Source organism: Heptranchias perlo, chromosome 22, assembly GCF_035084215.1.
Source record: "Heptranchias perlo isolate sHepPer1 chromosome 22, sHepPer1.hap1, whole genome shotgun sequence".
In the NCBI taxonomy this organism is placed as follows: Eukaryota; Metazoa; Chordata; class Chondrichthyes; order Hexanchiformes; family Hexanchidae; genus Heptranchias; species Heptranchias perlo.
In genome coordinates this window covers 23523722-23548071 of record NC_090346.1, presented here as the reverse complement: position 1 = coordinate 23548071, position 24350 = coordinate 23523722, and the positions used below count along the sequence as shown (strand labels likewise).

General features: G+C 43.1%; 1 protein-coding gene and 1 long non-coding RNA gene across 2 annotated transcripts in view; one reads left to right on the top strand and one right to left on the bottom strand.

Annotated features, from left to right (window-relative positions):
• The window catches only part of LOC137340596 (uncharacterized), a 38539-nt gene that overhangs the window by 1222 nt on the left and 12967 nt on the right, over positions 1-24350 (top strand). The window lies entirely within an intron of this gene.
• The window catches only part of LOC137340595 (lipopolysaccharide-induced tumor necrosis factor-alpha factor homolog), a 39644-nt gene continuing 21981 nt past the window's right edge, over positions 6688-24350 (bottom strand). Inside the window, exon 5 of the mRNA XM_068003154.1 lies at positions 6688-9058. Within this exon, the coding sequence (XP_067859255.1) occupies positions 8950-9058 (109 nt within the window). The 3' untranslated portion in view covers positions 6688-8949. The remainder of the gene's footprint in view (positions 9059-24350) is intronic.

Below are 24350 nucleotides of genomic sequence, written 5' to 3'. Positions count from 1 at the left end.
TACAACCCTCCAAGATCTCTGCGCTCCTCCAATTCTTACCTCTTGTGCATCCCCGATTTTAATTGCTCTACCATTGGCGGCTGTGCTTTCAGCTGCCATGGCCGTAAGCACCGAAATTCCCTCCTTACCTCTCTCTCCCCCTTTAAGACACTCCTTAAAAGCTACCATTTTGACCAAGCTTTTGGTCACCTGTCCTTGTATTTCCTTGTGTGGCTCGGTGTCAAATTTTGTTTGATAATCGCTCCTGTGAAGTGCTTTGGGATGTTTTACTATATAGATGCAAGTTGTTGTTGTTGTTGACCCCTGGTCACCAATCTCCCGACCCCCGGCCTCTAATCCCACTTCCCAGCCTCCAATCTCCCTTCCCAGCCTCCAATCTCCCGACCCTGGCCTCGGATCCCCCTCCCCAGCCTCCTATCTTCTGACCCCAGGCCCTCACTTACCCGAAGGCCACTGCGACGTTAGCAATGGCCCGATCTTGGCTGGTTGTTTGCATCACACTAGCTCAATGGAAATGAGACCCGAGAGCCAATACTGGGGGCATCTTGGTTCTCACCATTCAGGCGCAGGGAATGTACACTCTTCATTTTTCATTTAATTCTTCATTTAATGTTTTTTTCTCCTTTCATCTCCACTTCGGTCTTTAATATTTAAGAGCTTGTGTAAATTTTGGTGAAGGATAAGAGAATATCTGTAGTGCCCCTTAAGCTCACGCCGTAAAGCAAATATGTGCCCTCCTTTCAGGAATTACACAGTACAGGCCCTCAAAAGACTGCAACCGATCTGGTCACCCCTCAATTGCCCACTGCCTCAAATACCTATCCAATTTGTATTTTGTTCCTTAGCAATTAATTTCATTTCAGTGCTGGAATCGACAGTGTTATATGTTGTAGCTTTAAGTATTTTATTATATGGAAGTAAGCTTTTTTAATTATTACGACATTATTTCCTTCATTACAAGTGACCACACTTCAAAGTACTTCATTGGCTGTAAAGTGTTTTGGGGCATCCTGAGTTTGTGAAAGGTCCTATATAAATGCAAGTCAGTCTTTCTTTCACTGCAGGATCTGTCCTGTCTGTTACTATTGGTTGACTGCTGATAATAGAATACTTTTTGTGTAAAAGCTGTAATGTTATTGTATAACCATACAAGCTTTTATTTAAATTAAATGCAGCTGTAATGCATTCTTGGACGATCACAGACACTAATTTTTAGGTGTGCGCATGACTAAAACATAACTACACATGTGGTGTACAACGTACAGTTGAAGGTTTAATACCTCCCACTCCACTCATAAACTTGTCAGAAATACTCTGGTACATGTAAAACTGCTATAATTTGGGTATCTTATCAATCACTTTAACGCGATTACAGATGACATTTAGGATTTACAAGCAATCTGTGATTTTATAACCTACTCATAATAATTACATGAAGAAGATTACTTAGCAACAACTTGTATTTATATAGCATCTGTCACACAGAAACATGTCCCAAGGTGCTTCACAGAGGCGTAATCAGACAAAAATGGATACAAAGCCAAAGAAAGCATGCCTTTCACATCCCAAGGTGTTTTACAGGCAGTACTTTAATTTTTAAGTGTAGTCACTGTCACATGGCAGCCAATTTACACACAGCAAGGTCCCACAAACAGCAATGAGATAATGACCAGATAATCTGTTTTAGTGATGCTGGTTGAGGGATAAATATTTGCCAGGACACCGGGAAGAACTCCCCTACTCTTCTTCGAAATAGTGCCATGGGATCTTTTACGTCCATCTGAGAGAGCAGACGGGGCCTCGGTTTAACGTCTCAGCCAAAAGAAGGCACCTCGGACAGTGCAGAGCTCCCTCAGTACTGCACTTAAGTGTCAGCCTAGACTATGCACTTAAGTCTCAGGAGTGGGACTTGAAGCTACAACCTTTTGACTCAAAGGTGAGAATGCTACCACTAAACCAAGGCTGACATCTTAAGGTACAGCAAGGTGGAGGAGGCTAGCCAGTATAGTTTGTAAGTTATTTTTTTACAACACTTTTCATAAAACATAACAGTCCAAAACAGATAACTAAATTGTAGGGACAATGCATGTGAGCTTATAGAGAAAATAGTGCTCAATGTTATAATTCAAATCTCTCTCCAGATGAAGTGTGGTATTGAGCTGCGATTGTGCCACACTGATGATTTAAAAATAAATCCTGAAACAAAAAATTTCTGGGAGCTCAAAATGTTTTGCATATTTAGACAGGTGAAACCCTTGCTCTTGAGGAACTGAGAGCAGCTGCTGCAGCTGAATGGGCTGATGCTGCATCACATAGAGGGCATCCATGCGCATAATTTTGTGTATATTAATGAAATGGATCCCCTTACTGTTTATGAAGACTATAGGATTGGGGATAAGGGCCTGTATGACCATGTATGCTATCAATAATGTCCTACACTTTTGAGAAACCAACACAGAAAACGTACAGTGCTCTCATGCTGCTGCCGACTTTCCATGGGGAAAGTGATGAAGGAATTTGCTGAGACAAACAAAACATCAGTCACCTGTTTTATACTTTGTTGCACTGCCAATTAAGATACATGGCATATATTCCCCTTCTGTTGCATGGAAAGATCCACTAGCATAAAGGTTCAAGGCAGTGGTCACTTTGATAGACACTAGCAGGGCTGATATCGTCATGGAACTTGTCTGAAGGACTGGTTTGTGGTGAAGGCGTAATTCTGTGACTGCCTGGTGAAGATCAGGCAGCAAAGGCAGATCTTCTCACCCTCAGTTTGTATGCACTGGTGGTTGGATAAGGATGGGTGTGGGCAGTCTGTCATAGGTGTGAATACACCTCCTGCTTATGGCTTTTTGCAGACACCCTCTTCCTCTTCCAAAACAAGCAACTAATCAGATATACAATCTATTCTGGATAATTGTCATTTTTTAATATAAAAATTGAATTATCCAATAATTTGAACTAATCAATGTAAATAATAGCAATGTGGGAGCTTAGTGCTTAAAAATGTTCATGATTTTGAACACCTCTATCAAATCTCCTCTTAACCTTCTCTGTTCTAAGGAGAACAACCCCAGCTTCTCCAGTCTCTCTACATAACTGAGGTCCCTCATCCCTGGTACCATTCTAGTAAATTTCTTCTGCACCCTCTCTAAGGCTTGAATCCTTCCTAAAATGTGGTGCCCAGAATTGAACACAATACTCCAACTGAGGCCTAACCAGTGTATTACAAAGGTTTAACATAACTTTGTTGCTTTTGTACTCGATGCCTCTATTAATAAAGCCCAAGATCTCGTATGTTTTTTTAAACAGACTTCTCAACTTGTCCTGCCACCTTCAAAGATGTGTGTACATACACCCCCAAGTCTCTCTGTTCCTGTACCCCCTTTAAAATTGTACCATTTCATTTATATTGCCTTTCCTCATTCTTCCTACCAAAATGTATCACTTCATAATGTTAAATTTCAACTGCCATGTGTCTGCTCATTTCACCATTCTGTCAATGTCCTCCTGAAGTCTGTTACTATCCTGCACATTGTTTACTACATTCGTGAGTTTTGTGTCATCTGCAAACTTTGAAATTATATCCTGTATACCCAAGTCTAGGTCATTAATATATATTAAAAAGAGCAATGGTCCTAATACTGACCCCTGGGGAACACCACTGTATACTTCCCTCCAGTCTGACAAATAACATTCACCACTGCTCTCTCCTAGCCAATTTTGTATCCACGCTACCACTATCCCTTTAATCCCATGGGCTTTAATTTTGCTTACAAATCTATTATGTGGTACTTTATCAAATGCCTTTTGAAAGTGCATATACACATCAACCCTCTCCGTTACATCATATATAGAAGCACTCTTTAAGCATTGACAGCACTTGGCCATTAGAGAGAGTTAAGAGTTGATGAAGGGAACAAAGTCTTCTGCACAAAACAGGAAATGGAGTTCCACTTGAGGAAAGCAGTGATAGGTCAAAAATGTCAACTGATGGAGAATTATACAGGATGGAATTAAAGTACAGGAGTAAAGATGTCTTACTGCAATTATATAGGACCTTGATGAGACCACACCTGGAGTATTGTGTACAATTTTGGTCTCCTTACCTAAGAAAGGATACATTTGCCACAGAGGGAGTGCAACGACGGTTCACCAGACTGATTCCTGGGATGGGGGGATTGTCGTATGAGGAGAGATTGAATAGACTAGGCCTGTATTCTCTAGAGTTTAGAAAAATGAGGTGTGATCTCATTGAAACATACAAAATTCTTACAGAGCTCAACAGGGTAGATGCAAGGAGGATGGTTCCCCTGGTTGGGGAGTCTAGAACCAGGGGTCATGGTCTCAGAATAAGGGGTAGGCCATTTAGGACTGAGATGAGGAGAAATTTCTTCACTCAGAGTGGTGAATCTTTGGAATTCTCTACCCCAGAGGGCTGTGGAGGCTCAGTCATTGAGTACATTCAAAATAGAGATCAATGGATTTCTAGATATGAAAGGCATCAAGGGATATGGGGATAGAGCAGGAAAATGGCGTTGAGGTAGATGATCAGTCATGATCTTGTTGAATGGCGGAGCAGACTCGAGGGGCCGGATGGCCTACTCCTGCTTCTATTTCTTATGTTCTTAAGGTAAAGAGGATAGCTGTTGGTTAGACTTGCAAGAGACATGAAGATATTGTTTGTGAGGAAATGGAAGAAGTTTTCACTGCCCTGTTTAAAGATACAAAGAAGACTGAATGATTCAGCCATTGCACTGAGGAGACTAGAGGTTGTGATCATTGCACAAATGCAATGTGACTGTAGTGTGGAAAATCCTTAAAAGAGTGGATGGAGTTGGATAATGAGTGGAGAAGATTATTGATTTGAAGGAACAGAATGGAAGAGGGCAGAGCTCTGAAGAATTCCTGAGCAATTGCAAGGTGGGGGGGGGGGGGGGGGGAGGGGGCAGAGGGCAAGAATCAGGATGAAACACTGTGGACATAGTTGTTCTGGGATGAGTTATTAAACAGATGCCACCATGTACGTTTCTGATAAACACAAGAAATAAAATACTATTGTGATGAGGCAACAAATCACAGGCACTGGCACAGCATGCTCACCGCCGAGGCAGTGGCCTAGAAATTGGATCACACTGTGCCCGAAAATGGCTAAAGGGTCAAGTATGGTAGATGGTGTGCGTATGCTTATTCCGCGGCGGAAGTGTGCCGTCCGCCATATTGGATCAAACTCCTCTGTGGGTATGCTGGGGGCGTGCCGGAAATGTTCGAAGGACTAATTATAATATTTAAATAAAGTCCTAAGTGTGTTGTAGGTCCCTCTCGTGAAATTCATCTCTCAACACCTGACTCACCTTATGATAAACTCACCCAGCGAATCATGGCACCAACAGGCAGCAAGGAACCTGCAGGAGTGCTGTTTAAAGGGCTCATACAGATTAGATGCTAGTTTGTCATCTTTGGCTGCTAGTTTACTTCTGGGCCTTTTTGGGGCTATTTTCTACGTTCAACAACTGAATTATGACTTTGGCTCTTTGCTGGTGCTGGACTGCTTTCCTTTGCCTCGAGAATAATTTTACTCTAGTCTTGGGTAGGTTTGCCTTTTGGGCTGGAGGATGATGGGGAGCAGCAAAGACGACAGTAGAAAGCAGGAGCAGCTGGGAGAAGGAGGCCGTGCCTACAGCGGGCCTTGAAGGAGCACTTCTCATACCTCAACTTCAATGAAGAGCTACATGTCAGGAGTCTTCCCACTCAACAAGGAGGCCATCACTGAGCTATATCACCTTCTGCAGCCATAACTTGAGCCTCCAACCAGGGCATGGATGGCACTGCCAGTGGCTTTCAAGTTCACCGTGGCCCTTAACTTTTATGCCATGGGGTCATTCCCAGCTACAGCAGGTGACATCACCAACATCTCCCAATTTGCTGTGCACCTTTGAACTGGGGAGGTCACCGAGGCTCTCTCTGCCAGGAGAACCATCTGTATCACTTTCACCAGGGTTCAAGGTACCATAGACTGCACCCATGTTGTTTTGCTGTTCCCCATCACCACCCTGGTATCTTTCTAAATTGAAGGATTCCAGCTTGTTTGTGACCAAATGCAACACATTATGCAGGTCTCTGCCCGCTAGTAGTTATGATTCATTCATCCTGCACCAGTCCTCTAGGACTTAGGAACTTAGGAAGACAATCCTGGGACTGCACCTCAGCACACCGACAGCTCTGTGCGAACAAGGGGATGGATGGTTAGGATGACAGCCCTCTGAGCTTCCACAACATCAGTATGAACTGCCATAGAAGCCGTTAGCAGAGGCTCCATCATGATGGGCACCACTGTCAAGTATATGGCACAGACCACACGCTCCACGTTGGATAAATGGTCTGCATGAAGCCCCGACACAAGTTGGACCTGGACTCCACGTGCTGAGACATTGCATGCAAGCTCACCAGCAGGCTGCCCAGCACCCCTAGCATTTCTTGGTATAAGCCCATCAGCCTCCTAGACTGGGCCCTCAAAGTCAGCATCCGAATCCTCTGCAGCAGCCAAGCTGGCACCTGTGGCATCCTATTGCCCAGCCCAAGCTCCTGCACACTTGTGGGCAGTGATAAATACCAGAGTCTAAAGTATCTCTCCTAAATGGCAGAGTTCATCATGAAGGATGAATAGATGCAACAGATTTGAACTTTCTTCTGGTACTGGCCATTTTGCATTTATTTAGTGAATAAAAGTCTAATTACACAAAGAAAAACAATAAATATGGCCAGAATGGTCCTTTCCCATAACTATCATCCTCCTCTTGCAGAAATTTCTGTAAAATAGACATAAAATGTAAAAACAAACTTACTGCTTATGAAATATTCTTTGCAATCTTGTAAAAATGTTTATAAATGGCACCTGCAAGTCACAACTTCATATACATAAAATATACTTTTATTGCCAATTAAAAGATGGTTACAAAAACTCTTTGGTATTAAGTTTAAAGTATATATGGGCACATAACTGATTAGAACAGGTTACATTCAAATATAAAAAGATATTTATTCTTCAGTACTATTTTAGATTAGTGCCAAAAGTGTAGATATACAAATGAAGTCTGAAATCAGAATTATTCCATTTGAAAGTTTAACAAAAATTACATTAACTGCAATATAAGCTTAAAACAGGTCACAATTGGTTAAAGCAGATTCAATATTGCAGTTTTCACAAGCAATCCTGCTGCTTTCACCAGTAACTGATGGATAAGCCTCAGCAATCTAAGAGTTTATATATAATTGTGCTCATTGTTACAGGCCCAATTTAAATAAAAGTTTGGGTGGGGGGGGGTAATTTTAACCTAACCCGCCCAGGATCGGATTTGGTCCCCCATTTTACGCCCTGCCCGAATTTATTTCCGTTGACGTTGAAGTAAAACAAGCAGCCAATCCAGTCAATTCCCCGCCAGGCAAGTTAGGTTAAAATTAAGAATTTGTTCCAATGATTCCAAAATGCTTCACTGCCTTTCCAAGAAGTAGAGTTAGTGATACTAGTATTTTTTTCCTCAAATATCTGAGAACATCCAAAATAGATAACCAAAATGTATATTAGGAAAAGGTCTGCAGGCTTCTCTTGTCATGTACTTTTAGTCTATGGCTTCTGTTTTATTCTGAAAGAGTTTAGATTAGTTACCTGCTTTATACTAGTTTGTGAATCTATTTGTGTCCAATGAAGAATCTTATTTCTGCCTCACATTCTATATACTGCAATGAAAGTTGTTGATATTTGCAGTGAATTTCATCGCTTTCTATAACAAAGAACATCTCATCCACTACAATAAGATTGTCATTAACACAAAGACCTGACTATTGGTGCAGACGCACCTGGCTGGCCCCTATGGATATCATTTGGATGTACAGAGCACAGGTTTGATTAATGTTTGGTTCTTTCAGTTTTGCCTCTCCCTTATACCCTCCATCAGGCATACTTATGTAGTGGCATACCATCCCAGGAAATCAAACTTTGATTGGAATCCATTTCCATAAGACAGTGAGTTTCTCCATATTTAATAATGGATCTTGATGGTAAAGCATTCCTGTGAACTTCCAAAGTTCTCAATTTAATTTCCTACATTAGGGTGCTCAACCTTTTTTGTAGTACTATATTTATCAAGATTAAGTTAGTTAAAAAGGAGTGATATATCTAATTCTCTAGGATTAGAAATGGAAGTGTTTTCAACTGTCTGGGCAGTAGCATTAGGTGAGTATATCTGTGCTAACATGCCCTGCAATTCAACAGGTTTCACCTCAAATGAAAGAAAGTACACAGACTGACAAACAAGCCCATTAAAAGGTGTCAGATCACCATCAGATTTCAGGTCAAGCCGCAGTGAGCACATTAAGTGATAGTGGGGTTTTGCTCTACCTTTAATGTAGGCTTTTATTTAGCACATTGTTGGCATTAGAATCACAATCGTAATGATTCTACCATCAAAATTACCAGTTAGAGCACAGCATTCCTTTTCAGAAGTATTATGTACAGGAGTAAGCCAAATTCTTGTTGGACTATTCTCAGAATTCAAGCAATTTTCAAAACTTGCAGCAGAAATCGTAAAGATTTAAACTAATTGTCAAAAACTATGTAAAACAATTTAAACCAAATGACAAAATTACTCATTGAAAAAAAAGGAGAATGGCCATTTTCCCCCATAATTAAATGATTGCTAATGAAATTTAGAGGACCAGAGATCTTTCATTAGCAGATTAAATTATGAAGACAGGCAGGCAGCAGCCAGTCTCCGACTTGAGAAATTTTACTGCATGGGCTCCATAACCAAGCAGTTCACATTCTGTAAGTGAAAGTATAAATTTTCATTTGAACAATACAAATAATCAGGTTTTACAAGAAAAACATCCGGTCAAGATGCAGGAAGGAAATCTGGCGTTTCACAGAGCATTGCTGACTCTCGAGTTTTACAGGCGCTTGCAGCTACCAAGATGCACTCCACAATTTGGACAAACGTGTTCCACATCCTGAAGACCATCAACACAAAATGGGATCAGACAGCAGCCAAACACACACCTGGTAAAAGCAGAAATGGCAAATGATTAGAGCACATTCAAGAAATAAGATTTTGTAGGACAAGCAGCTTATGAAAATGTGGCAACAGGCAAATCATAGAATCTTACAGCCCAGGAGGCTGCTATTTGGCCCATCCTGCCTGTGCCGGCTCTTTCAAAGAGCTGTCCAATTTAATTCCACTCTCCAGCTTTTTCCCCATAACCCTGCAAATTAGTGGTCTTCAAGTACACGTCCAATTGCCTTTTGAAAGTTCTTACGGAATCTGTTTCCACCACCCTTTCAGGTAGTGCATTCCAGATCTTAACAACCCTCTGAAAAAAAAAATTCTCATTTCCCCTTTAGTTCTTTTACCAATTATTTTAAATCTATGGGCTCTGGTTACTGACCTACTTTGCCAGTGGAAACTGTTTCTCCCTATTTGCTTCATCAAAACCAATTATTCTGAGAACAATCCCAGTTTCCCCAATCACTCCACATAACTGAAGTCCCTCATCCCTGGTATCATCCTGGTAAACCTCCTCTGTACCATCTCCAAAGCCTCAACATCCTTCCTAAAGTGTGGTGCCCAGAATTGTACACAATACTCAAGCTGAGGCCTAACCAGTGATTTGAAAGGGTTAGCATACTTTTTGTTTTTGTATTCAATCATAGTATGTTTCAGCAGAGGAGGAGGCCATTCGACCCATTGTGCCCAAGCCGGCTCTTTGAAGGGCACTACCCAATTAGTCCCACTCCCCAGCTCTTTCCCTATAGCCTTGTAAATTTTTCCCCTGCAAGTATTTCTCCAATTCCCTTTTGAAAGTTGTTACCGAATCTGCTTCCACCACCCTTTGAGACAGTGCATTCCAGATCGTAACAACTCTGCATAAAAAAAGTTTCCTCATGTCACCTCTGGTTCTTTTGCCAATCACCTTAAATCTGTGTCCTCTGATTACCGATCCACTTGCCACTAGAAACAGTATCTCCTTATTTACACTATCAAAACAGTTCATGATTTTGAACACTTCCATTAAATCTCCTCTTAACCTTCTGTGCTGTAAAGGAGAACAACCCTAGCTTCTCCAGTCTCTCCACATAACTGAAGTCCCTCATCCCTGGTACCATTCTCTTCTGCACCCTCTCTAAGGCCTTGACATCCTTCCTAAAATGAAGTGACCAGAATTTAACAATACTACAGCTGAGGCCTAACCAGTGTTTTATAAAGCTTTAGCATAACTTCCTTGCTTTTGTACTCGATGCCTCTATTTATAAAGCAAGGATCCCATATGCTTTTTTTTTTAAAAAAAGCAGCCTTCACAACTTGTTTTGCCACCTTTTGTGTGTTCACCTGTTCCTGTATCTCTGTTCCTGCACCCCCTTTAAAATTGTGCTATTTTGTTCATATTGGCTCCCCTCATTCTTCCTACCAAAACGCATCACTTCACACTTATCTGCATTAAACTGCATCTGCCACATGTCTGCCCATTTCACCAGTCTGTTTATGTCCTCCTGAAATCTGCTACTATTCTCCTCACTATTTAATACATTGCCAAGTTTGTATCATCCACAAACTTTAAAATTGTACACTCTATACCTAAGTGCAGGTTATTTATATATAAGCAATGGTCCTAATGCCAATCCCTCGGGGACCCCATTGCATACTTCTCTCCGGTAAGAAAAACCATCTGTTCACCACTGCTCTCTGCCTCCTATCCCTTGGCCAATTACATACCCAAGTTACCACCATACGTTTAAGCCCATGAGCTTCTATTTTCCAAATAAGTCTGTTTTGTGGTACTTTATCAAATACCTTTAGAAAGTCCATATATACACACATCTACTGCACTACCTTCATCAACCCTCTCTGATACTTCAAAAGAACTCAGATTAGTCAGACACAATTTGCCATTAACAAATCCATCCTGGCTATCCCTTATTAACCCATGCTTCTCCAAATGAGAATTAACTTTGTCCTTGACGATGGACTCGAAGTTTTCCCACCACTGACATTAGACTGTCTGGCCTGAAGTTGATCAGATTCTCTCCTTTTCAGAATAGGAGTGTAACATTTGCAATCCTCCAGTCCTCTAGCACCACTCCCATATCCAAGGAGGATTGAAAGATTGTGGTCAGAGCTTCTGCTCATTTACCGTTTTCCTGGCCAATCTGTGTTTCCAGTCCACCTGTGCTAGATCCCTTCTCAAATCACTGAAATTAACTCTCCACAGTTGGGTATTTTCACCAGATTTTTTTGTCCCTTTCCGTATCTACTTTAAACCTAATTATATTATGATCACTATTACCCAGATGTTCTCCCACTGAAACACACTCCACTTGTCCTACTTCATTCCCCTGAACTACATCCACACTGCCTCTTTCCTCATTGGGCTAGAAATATACTGATTAAGAAAGTTCTCCTGTACACATTTTAGGAATTCTTCACCCTCCTTGCCCTTTACACTTTTTTCCAAAGCTTATATTAGGGTAAGTGAAGTCCTCTACTATATTACTGCTCTATTATTTTTACATTTCTCTGAAATTTGCTCCTCTATCGCCTTCTCACTATTTGGGGGTCTGTAGTAAACACCCAGCAATATAACAGCTCTTTTTCTGTTCCTTAACGCTAATCAAATAGATTCAGTCTTTAAAACCTCTGGAAATTGTCACCAGATCAAAGTTGCACGCTTGTAGGGAGGTAGTAAAATATAGTCCAGTCCCTTGGGCAAAACCGTGCAATATGGAATCCTTCATCTAGTGCTGACATTTAAAAAAACATGGCCACAGGAAGCGAGCTCGATGTGTACAAAAAAAAAGTGTATTTAACCCCAGCACCAACCTTCTAATGAAGCAGCATTGACAGTCACTGCATCTTTCCACAACGTTATTTATTATACATAAGATACAACAAGGAAACAGGCCCAGTGTTTACCCTCCACACGAGAAAATAGTACAAATCACAGTTACCCGCCATGCTCTCATATCCTTTAATCCCTTTTTCCCTCATCCACTTATCCAATCTAATAGTGAATGTTCATTGTATTTGTTCAAAATATACATGATCCACTTTGTAACATTGCTGAAAGCTTAAGAGCCAAATGGAGATTACCAAGTCAGTCAATCAATCTGACTTCCCTCAGTTCCAAACTATTGCATCGCCTTTTCTAAAGGGCAAGTGTTTTCAAAAACTAATTCGGTGCGTTCATGGAGGCTTTTGATTGAAATACTTAGCACAGTTGGTATTTCACCATCACGGAGTGAGAAGTTTGTGCCTCACTCCAGGGCTTGAGCACATAATCTAGCCTGACATGCCAGTGCGTTACTGAGCAAGTGCTTACTACTGAATGTGCTAGCTTTCAGATGATTCAATAAACAGAGGCCTGCTCAAGTGGACATAAAATATCCCATGGCTTATTCAGAAAGAAAGCAGCATTCTCGGTGCCCTAGTAAATATACGTCCCTCAACCAAAACAGATTAACTGATCATTAACTCACCTGTTGGAACTTGGTGCACTCAAAATTGGCTGCCATATTTGCCTACAGAGCAAGTGACTAAACTTCACTGACTAAAGCACTTCAAGGAATCCCAAGGACTTGAAAAGGCCTATTTAAATTCCTGTCTTCTTTCACATTCACCTAAAAGTAAGTGACTTCACTCAAAAAATAATTCATTGTATGTAAACAGCTTTGACATTTTTTTCCTGAAGTTTCTCAAGATGTGGGCAACACTGGCAAGGCAACATTAATTGCCCATCCCTAACTGCCCCAAGGTGGTGGTGGGCCTTCTTCAACCGCTGCAATCCTTGTGGTGTTGATGCTCCCAAAATGGTGTTAGGTAAGGAATTCCAAGATTTTGACCCAGTGATGATAAAGGGGACAGCAATATATGTCCATATCAGGATGGTGGGTAACTTGGAGATGTTAGCAACTGAAGATGGCTGGGCTGTTAACACTGCCCTGAAGAACTCCTGCAGCAATGTCCTGGGTCTACAATGATTGACCTCTGACAATGATTTTCCTGCCCATCAAGCATGGCTCCAGCCACTGGGAGGCTTTTTCCAAGATAACCATTTACCTCAGTTTTGCTAGGGCTTCTTGATGCCATACTTGGTCAAATGCTGTCTTGATGCTAACAGCAGCTAGTCGTCCTCTACCATTTAACTCTTGCATCCATGTTTGAATTAAGGTCATGATGAGGTCTGGAGCAGAGATATTCTGGTGGAACTCAACTTTTTGAGCATCATGAGTAGGTTACTGGTGAGTAGGTGTGACCTGATGGCACTGTTGATGACTCCTTCAATCACTGAAGATTGAGAGAGATGGATGGATTAGATTTGTCTTCTTTCCACTGCTAGGACATACTTGGGCAATTCTTCACATTTTTGGATAGATGCCAGTATCATAGTTGCACTCGAACAGCTTGGCTAAGAGTGTAGCTAGTTCTGGTGCACAGGTCTTCAGAACAGCAGAGATGTTGTCAAGGCTCATAGCCTTACCAGTTTCTGATGCTCTCAGTTGCTCTTTAATGTCATATGGAGTGAGGCGAATTGGCTGGACACATGCATCAGTATTGGGGAAATCAGAAGCAGGCAGAGTAGATGGTCCATTTGGCTGAATATTCTTGCAAACATTTCACCGAGTGATACGATAGGGCATTTTAGAAGTGAAAGGTCTTTTTCTCATTTGAAGGTTGGAGCAGTGTTAAAAGTAGATACTGGGGCTGCGAATGTAACTGCACAAAAAACCTGCTTTGTGCGAGGAGAGGCCGCGATCGGCAGAAGGGAGGTTGAAGGTTTGCTTGAGGGGACGGGGTGATCACTCCTGCTCCCCCTGGCCCACAAGGAATGCTCTAAAAAACACTTATCTGCTGGAGGCAGCAGCTCCCATCTCCATTAGGCTGCCGGGTTTCCCAAGCCGCAAAAATGGCAACGAGCACGTACACGACAGGTTGGGGTTGCAGTTCCTGATTTTTAGTTTTTAACCTCACCCCGGCCCTCTCCCGTCCATCGTGAGAGTTAATATTGACCTTTCAAAGTCAGCAAAACATTCCTCGCCCACCTTCTGTTAATTTTCGCCACCATTTTCCTTTCCCCCCCACCTTCTCACTAGATACAATTCTAATAGGTATCTGGTGCCCTCCCATACCCCATTCAAATGGCAATTCTTTATGCCAAACTCAACAGCATATGTTGGCTGGATATTTGCCCACAAGAAGCATCACAGCTTACCCAATCCTGCCCTCACACAATACTGGATATAAAAAGCTACACCCAGTGAACCTGGAACACTAACCTTGCATTGCTCAGCCTTTAAGATCTACATTGTTAGTATAAATGCTGTAAACCACTATCAAACAATCAGTAAACCTCAAATCAATGTGCTGATGTGAGCAAAGGAAAGCTTGAACCACCTGCTTACCCTCAGCATCAACATCCATGGAGCAAATCCCATACAATCTGACCTGCAGTTTTCTCCATCACCTCCTGGCCCTCTAGTCAGAAGTGAGAGATGGATAGATCTCTATCTATACATATCTATCTGCTGGGGTGCACGCGCTAACTTTTACTAAAAATATTGCAAACATTTCACCCCGAGTGATGTGATAAGGCATTTTAGAAGTGAAAGATCTTTTCTTCATTTGAAGGTTGGAGCAGTGTTAAAAGTCGACACTGGGGCCACATGCATGCTCTCGACCTCTTTTCAGCAACACAGATTCACTATTTCAGAATTGTCCTGGTCCGCAGTTCTATTTCATCCTTTGCCTCATCCGTCGCTTTAACAAAAAAAAACTTTTCTTCTTTCAGGTGTCAAGGACCACAAACTTCGACCACTCTTAGACACCAACACTACTCCTGATCCTTCTTCCCCCTTCACTTTCCTCTGGCCCAATCCTTCCCTCCAATCTCACTGTTGTGTTTTCACCATTCCCTCTCTGACACCGAACGATCACTCCTCAGCAAAGGCTTGAACTCCATCCCCTTACGCCCCCACTTCAATGAATTGAGCTCGACACGATGCTGAGCTCTTCTTCTGTCGCCTTTGCCTCCACGCCCACTTCTTTGGCCAGGAGTCTTGCCCGCACAGCGGACTCATTCTCCTGTCTTCAGACTTCTCGTTCCACCTGGACCCCTCCCTGTGGCCTCTTACTCCATGGATCTTTTCATTGCAAACTGCCGGCGTGACATCGGCAGTCTCAATTTCTCTGCTCCCCTCGCTCACTCTAACCTAGCTCCCTTTGAGCTTGCAGTACTCCATTCTCTCCTGCCCAACCCTGACATTGTCATTAAAACTTCTGACAAGGGCGGCAATGTTATGTGGTGAACAGACCCCTATCTTGTGGAGGCTGAATGCCAACTCTCCAACACCACCTCCTACCTCCCCCTGGACCACGACCCCACCGCTGAAAATCAAGCCATAGTTTCCCAGACCATCACTGACCTAATCTCCTCTGGAACCATAGAAAAGATACAGCACAGATGGGGGCCATTCGGCCTATCATGTCCACGCCGGCTCGAAGAACAGCCAGGTGCCCATTCTAATCCCACCTTCCAGCACCCGGTCCGTAGCCCTGCAGCTTACAGCACTTTAGGTGCAGGTCCAGGTACTTTTTAAAAAAAAAATTGAGGGTCCCTGCCTCTACCACCAATTCGGCCAGCGAATTCCATACACCCACCACCCTCTGGTTAAAAAAAAGTTTTTCCTCATGTCCCCTCTAATCCTTCCGCCAATCAGCTTAAATCTATGCCCTCTTGTTCTTGAATTCTCCGCTAGGGGAAACATGTACTTCCTGTCTACTCTATCTGGGCCCCTCATAATTTTGTACACCTCAATCAAGTCGCCCCTCAGCTCCAAGAAAAACAACTCCAGCCTATCCAATCTCTCCTCGTAGCTGCAATTTTGAAGCCCTGGCAACATTCCTGTAAATCCTCTCTGCACTCTCCAGAGCAATTACTTTGAGGTGACCAAAACTGCGCACAATACTCCAGCTGTGGCCTTACCAGCGTTTTATACAGCTCCATCATTACATCCCAGCTTTTGTATTCTATACCTCGGCTAATAATGGAGAGCATTCCGTAGGCCTTCTTCACAACCTTATCTACCTGTACTGCCACATTCAGGGACCTGTGCACATGCACTCCAAGGTCTCTCACTTCCTCTACCCCTTAATATATTCCAGTTTACTGCGTATTCCCTTTTACTGTTTGCCCTCCCTAAGTGCATTACCTCTCAATTCTCCGTACTGAATTCCATTTGCCACTTTTCCGCCCACTCCACCAACCCACTGATATCTTCTTGGAGTCTACAGCTATCCTCTTCACTATCAACTACACGGCCAATTTTTGTGTCGTCTGCAAACTTGCCAATCATGCCCCCTACATTAAGGTCCAAATCATTTATATATCACAAACATCAAGGGATCCAACACAGCCCTGTGGCACACCAATAGAAACGGATTTCCATTTGCAAAGACATCCATCGACTTTTAACCTTTGTTTCCTGTTACTGAGCCAATTTTGGATCCAATTCATCACATTTCCCTGTATCCCATGGGCTTTTACCTTTCTGACCAGTCTGCCATGTGGGACCTTGTCAAATGCCTTACTAAAATCCATGTAGACAACATCCACTGTACTACCCTCATCTCTCCTCCCCCCACCCCCCTGCCACAGCCTCCAACCTCAAAGTCCCCCAACCCCGTTTTTACCTCCTTCCCAAGATCCACGAACAGGACGGCCCTGGGAGACCCATCGTTTCAGCCTGTTCTGCCCCACGGACTTGTTTCCTCCGATCTCGACTCTTTCTCCCCTCGTCTAGTCTCTTCCAACCTACATTTACAACTCTTCTGACGCCCTCCGCCACTAACAATTTCCAGTTCCCCATCCTTTTCACCATGGACGCCCAGTCCCTCTCCACCTCCATTCCCCACCAGGATGGCCTGCGGGCCCTCCGCTTCTTCCTTGAATGGAGACCCAACCAGTTCCCTCCTCCGCCTGGCTGAACTTGCTCTTATATTGAACAACTTCTACTCTGACTCCACTAACTTCCCCCAAATAAAAGGTGCCACTATGGGAATCCGTATGGGTCTCAGCTATAGCTGCCTTTTTGTGGGCTATGTGGAACATTCCTTATTCCAGTCCTATTCAGGACCCCTCTCTCACCTCTTTATCTGGTACATTGATGACTGCATCAGTGCTGCTTCCTGCTCTCGCCCCGAACTGGAAAATTTCATCAGCTTTGGTTCCAATTTCCACCCTTCCCTCACCTTCACGTGGTCCATTTCCAAATTTTCCCTTCCCTGGCTTCTCCATTTCCATTTCTGGGGATAGGCTGTCAACCAATATTATAAGCCCACCGACGCCTACAGCTACCTTGATTACACTTCCACCCACCCCGCTTCCTGCAAGAACTCCCTTCTCCCAGTTTCTCAGTCTCATCTGTTCTGACGATGCCACCTTCCACACCAGTGCTTCCGATGTGTCTTCCTTTTTCCTCAACCGAGGATTCTCCTCCACTGTAGTTGACAGAGCCCTCGACAGTGTCAGTCCTATTTCCCGCACTTCTGCCCTCACCCCTTCCCTTCCCTCTCAGAATCACAATAGGGTCCCCCCTTGTCCTCACCTTCCACCCAGTCAGCCTCCACATTCAACGTATCATCCTCTGCCATTTCCACCGCCTCCGAACACATCTTCCCCTCCCCTCCTAGCATTTCGAAGGGACCGCTCCCTCCGCGATACCCTGGTCCACTCTTCCATCACCCCCCAACACCCACTCTCCTCCTCACGGCACCTTCCCCTGCGAGCGCAGGTGATGCAACACCTGCCCCTCACCACCTCCCTGCCACCATCCAGAGCCCCAAACACTCCTTCCAGGTGAAACAGCGATTTACTTGTACTTCTTTCAATGTAGTATACTGTATCCACTGCACACAATGCAGTCTCTTACATTGGGGAGACCAAACACAGATTGGGTGATCGCTTTGCTGAACACTTCCGCTCTATCCACAAGTGTGACCCTGAACTGTCGGTCCCTTGCCATTTTAATTCCCCGTCCCACTCCCACTCTGACCTCTCTGTCCTCGGCCTCTTACACGGTTCCAATGAAGCTCAGCGTAAGCTCAAGGAACAGCACCTTATCTTTCGTTTAGGCACTTTACAACCTTCCGGACACATTGATTTCAATAACTTCAGATCATAACCACTGGTCCCTAACCACTGCTCCCATTTTTTCAGACAGCAAGTGCTGATAATGGTTCTGCTGTTGCCATTTACAGCTACTCTAGACCAATCTTTTGTTTCCTAACCTGTCCCATTACCACCCTCCCTGCTTTGCACCATCATCCCTTTTGTCATTTATCACTCTTGCCCTCTACCCTATCATAGACCTTCCCTTTTGTTCTTTCCTCCTCTCCTGCCCCCCCCCTTTCCCTGGCTCTGTACTTGCTTAAAAACTAACATCCTCCAGTTCTGACGATAGGTCTTCGACCTGAAACGTTAATTCTGTTTCTTTCTCCACAGATGCTGCCTCACTTGCTGAGCTTTTCCAGCATTTTCTGTTTTTATTTTACTAAAAATAGTTTATTAATGGGCTGTTTGTTCCGCTAAGCTGCTTCTACAAGACAGAGTTGGAGAGAGCAAGGGAGGGGAGAAACTTTTGACTGCTTCTGGGCGGTTCAATTTGTCGAGTGGCCAAGAAACACTCACCATAACCCAAATCAGATAATATTATGGAAGGTTTTCAGAGTACTTGAACAGATTATTTACAACAGATGCAATTTTAAAAAAAAGTGCTATTACTTTCAGTGATTCATAGGTGATGTTTTTTGGAAACATATTTTTAGCTGACTAAACTAAGTGATAAAAACTTGAAAGACAAAATTAAGAGTGCTAAATTTAACCCACATCTTTCTCTTCCTCCTTCCAGAAGCTTAATTTAACTCAGGTTGAGATTTTGTACAAAAGCCAAGGCAAAACATCCGACTTGTGTACTACGACAAAACAGCTCACTCCAGAAGAAAAATTATCATAGAAAACATTGCAATGTTATAAAAGGCTCTGCTGTGCTCAGGCACACACAGTTTATATGGTGGTTTAATACAGTATTCCAAATATTTTCAGGCTTAAAGGGAAAAAAGGTTGTGCAACATTACCCAAATGGTCCACACTTACAAACAAGCCAAAGAAATACACTACGCAGAAGATAATGAGGAAAGCATACTGAGTAGGAGGCAACGAAGCCGAATTAATTTCTAGTAGCAGAAGTCAATTTCAAGAATTTGTGGTTTGCATACTGATACTGTGGATGTCGCCTGTGGTTTGTTTATCTGTGCTCAAACATCTCTTCAGAGCAGAAGAGGCCTGAAAATTCCACGAGGAGTTTTCACCATAACTCCGACACAACAACAGAAACTGTGTAAATGGCCATTTTCCATTGTTCATGCTATTTCCCTGCAGGAGTTCCACTGGCAGGCTCTCTCCTAGAATCTCAGGGCCAGGTTTGTATTTATGTAACACCTGATCATATCTCTCAAACATAAAAAGAAGCTTCATATACAATGAATTACTGAAGTGCAGTCACTTACAGATGTGTGCACAGAGCACCAGTTTCAGGTAACTAATTCCTGATAGAGAGCACATGGGGTGGCTGGAGCTTTTGCTGTGAACATTGAAAAAGTTCTATAGGAAGTTTAAAGTTCCCAGTGGATCAACTTGACAGTATGAAATTGCAGCTTCATGCAGGGTTGAAGTTATACTAAACCCAGTGCAAAGTCCACATGATGCAAGACCACCAACTAGAGGGAGGGACTCATACTTCTGGCTTCAGTGTGCTTGGGAGTCAAATAAAAAGCAAAATACTGCAAATAAAATACAAAGCAAAAAAAAAGAGAAAATGCTGGAAACACAGCAGCCTAGTTACCAACTGCGGAACATAACATTTTAGGCCAGGCCCTTCCTCGGAACTGAAAAGTGAAAAGATGAGCAAACATTTTAATATAAATCAGAAATAAATGGGAAGGAAGGGAAAAACAAATACTCCAAGCACGGAGAGAGTGTTTACTGGGTTAAATGACCTGTGAAATGAGAACATGAAATCAACTTAGTCAGGCAATGATAAAAAAAGCATTAAAGAAGTTGAAGATATTAAAAGAAACAAAGATGTGACTAGCTAAAGCAGTGAGAGGACTATCCAAGAAAAAAGAGAGAAAATGAGAAAAAAAAAGCAGCCTGAAGATCAGGCCTGTGGTTAACGGAAAATGCTGGCCAAAAACAGTGCGTCTTCGAGTCCCAAATAGAAGAACAAGCAACACTAAGGGCACAGGCAACCATTCCCCTCCCTCACCAGCAATGTGCCTGTGTTTTTGTAGGCTATCTTGAAAACTTTGTTCTGATCCTACTCCGGGTCCCCTCCCTGACGACCTCGTCCTTTACATGGGTTAGTCCTGGAAAGGAGAAACCAGGGGCACGAAGGTTCGGGGGAGAAAAATAGCATTAAAGCAAGTAATAGTCTGATTCCACCTAATACTGTATTAAGAGAGAGTACAAGATAGTCTAAGACTGGTTTACCGTGCACGTGTGCAAAACGCACAAAGCATGGTAAACAAGGTTGGTGAGCTGCAGGCGCAAATAGCCACATGGGGATATGATGTCGTGGTGATAATGGAGACCTGGCTCAAAAAAGGGTAGGATTGGGAACTCAATATTCCTGGATATAAAGGTGTTCAGGAAAGATAGGGAAGGAAAGAAAGGAGGGAGGGGGTGGCAGTATTGATTAAGGAGAATATTGCAGTGCTGGAGGGTGAGGATGTCCTGGAGGGATCAAGGACAGAATCTATTTGTAAACAATTTTACAACACCAAGATATAGTCCAGCAATTTTATTTTAAATTCACAAGCTTTCGGAGACTTCCTCCTTCCTCAGGTAAATGTTCAGGAGCTCCTTGAAGCCTACGCATTTATACATATAGAACAATACATGGTGTTTACAGAATGCCCCTGCAACTGCCCGTTGCCAAGGCAATCACCGTGTTCAGACAGAGAGGTGTCACCTGCAGAACCCCCGAATACACATTCAACAAAAAAACAAACAGGAAAAAAAAACAGAGAGGTAGAAACATCGGAAGGCAGAGAAAGCCAGCAAATGACCCATTATATTAAAAACAGATAACATTTGTTCGAATCTATTTGGTTAGAGTTAAGAAATAAAAGAGGTGCCATTACACTACTGAGTGTATTCTATAGCCCACCAACTAGTGGGAAGGATATATCTTATGGTATTGAGTTAAAGGATCAGCCATGATCATATTGAATGGCGGAGCAGGCTCGAATGGCTGAATTGTCTACTCGTGCTCCTGCTCCTATTTTCTATGTCTATGTTTCTATGTAGGAGCAAATTTGCAGGGAAATTACGGAGAGGTGCAAAAGCTGTAGAGTAGTAGGGGACTTCAACTATCCTAATAAAGGCTGGGATAATAATAAGGGGCAAAGTCGGGGGGGGGGGGAATTTTTGAAATGTGTTCACAATAACTTTCTTAACCAGTATGTTTGAGGAAGGAGGCATTGCTGGACTTGGTTCTAGGGAATGAGGTGGGCCAAGCAGAGTAAGTGTTAGTGGAGAGCATTTAGGGAGCAGCGATCATAGTATCATAAGGTTCAGAATAGCTATAGAAAAGGACACTGACCACTCTAAAGTAAAAATACTCAATTGGAGGGCGGCCAATTTCAATAGGATGAGAACTGATCTGGCCCGGGTAAATTGGAATCAAAGATTGGCAGGCAAAATTGCAATTGAACAGTGGGCAGCCTTTCAGGAGGAGATGGTTTGGGTACAGTCTAGGCACATTCCCACGAGGCAGAAAAGTAGGGCAACTAAAGCCAATGCTCCCTGGATGACAAGAGAAAGTGAAGAAGATGAAACGGGAAAAAGGGGCATATGACAGATGTCAGGTTGATAACACAAATGAGAACCAGGCTGAATAAAGAAAGTTCAGAGGGGAAATGTAAAAGGAAATAAGAGGGGCAAAGAGAGAGTATGAGAAGAGATTGGCAACTAACATAAAAGGAATCCAAAAGTCTTCTCCAGACATGTAAACAGTAAACAGGTAGTAAAAGGAGGGGTGGGGCCGATTAGGGACCATAAAGGAGATCTACTCATGGAGGCAGAGGGGATGGCCAAGGTACTAAATGAGTACTTTGCATCTGTCTTTACCAAGGAAGAAGATGCTGCCACAGTCTCAGTAAAAGATATAGTTGAGACACCGGATGGGTTAAAAATTGATAGAGGTACTTGAAAAGCTAGCTGTACTTAAAGTAGATAAGTCACCCAGTCTGGATGGGATGCATCCTAAGTTGCTGAGGGAAGTAAGGGTGGAAATTGCAGAGAGATACTGGCTATAATCTTCCAGCCATCCATATAGATATGGGGGCGGTGCCACAGGACTGGAGAATTGCAGATGTTACACCCTTGTTCAAAAAAGGGTTAGGGTTAAAGATAAGGGTTAGGGTTAGGGATAAACCAAGCAACTATAGGCCAGTGGTGGGGAAACTTTTAGAAACGATAATCTGGGCCAGAATTAAGTTACTTGGACGAGGGTGGATTGATTAGGGAAAGCTAGCACAGATTTGTTAAAGGCAAATCGTGTTTAACTAACCCGATTAGAGTTTTTTGATGAGGTAACAGAGAGGGTAGATGAGGGCAATGTAGTTGATGTGGTGCATATGGACTTTCAAAAAGGTGTTTGATAAAGTGCCGCACGGTAAGCTCATCATTAAGATTGCAGCAAATGGAATAAACGGGGCAGCAGCAACATGGATACAGAATTGGCTAAGGGACAGGAAACAGTAGCGGTGAACGGTTGTTTTTTGGACTGGAGGGAGGTGTACAGTGGTAGGACCACTGCTTTTCTTGATATATATTGATGACTTGGACTTGGGTGTACAGGGCACAATTTCAAAATTTGAAGATGACACAAAACTTGGAAGGGTAGTAAACAGTGAGGAGGATAGGGATAGACTTCAAGTGGGCATAGATAGGCTGATGGCATGGGCGGACATGTGGCAGATAAAATCTAACGCAGAAAAATGCGAAGTGATACATTTCAGTCGGAAGAGAGGCAATATAAACTAGAGGGCACAATGTTAATAGGGGTACAGGAACAGAGAGATCAGGAGGTATACGTGCACAAATCGTTGAAGGTGACAGGGCATGTTGAGAAAGTGGTTAAAAAAGCATATGGGATCCTGTGCTTTATACAGGCATAGAGTACAAAAGTATGGAAGTCATGATGAACCTTCATAAAACACTAGTTCGGCCACAACTGGAGTATTGTGTCCAGTTCTGGGCACTGCACTTCAGGAAAGATGTGAAGGCCTTAGAAAGGGTGAAGAGATTTACTAGAATGATTCCAGGGATGAGGGACTTTAGTTTTCTGGATAGACCGGAGAAGCTGGGGTTGTTCTCCTTGGAACAAGGAAGGTTGCGAGGAGATTTGATGGGGGTATTCAAAATCATGAAGGGTCGAGACAGAGTAGATAGAGAGAAACTGTTCTCACTGGCAGAAGGGTCAAGGACCAGAAGACATAGACTTAAGATGATTGGCAAAAAGATGACAAGAAGAAAAACTTTTTTCAAAAAAAAAAACAGCGAGTGGTTAAGATCTGGAATGCACTGCCCAAGGGGGTGGTGGAGGCAGATTCAATCATGGCCTTCAAAAGGGAACTGGGCAAGTACTTGAAGGGAAAAAATTTGCAGGGCTACAGCGAAAGGGCAGGGGAACGGGACTAGGTGGATTGCTCTTACATAGAGCCGGTGCGGACTCGATGGGCTGAATGGCCTCTTTTCGTGCTATAACTTTTCTATGATTCCTGCTCGGATCGAGTGTATGTCATTAATTATGCTTCCAATTTCTATCTATTCTTCATTAAGTTCAAGGTTCATCTTCAACTCTTCCCTTCCTGGACTTTCTCCTCTGTCTGTCTGTCCATCTATCTCCGATGACAGGCTTGCCACACACAACTATCACAAGTCCACTCTCTTCCACACTCACCTAGAGCACGGTTCTTCGCACATCAGGTCTTGTAAGTACTCTACTCATTTATTCCATCTCAATTGCATCTGCTCAGATAACTTCATCTTCCACACCAAAACTTCTGAAACACCCTACTTTTTCTTGACAAGGACTACCATCTACAGTAATAGACAGGGCCTTTGACCAGGTCTGACACATTCCTGCACCTCTGCCATCATCCATCAATCTTCTTTCATAACAGGGTCCCTCTTGTCCTAAACCTTCTACCCCACAAACCTCCACATTCACAAGATCA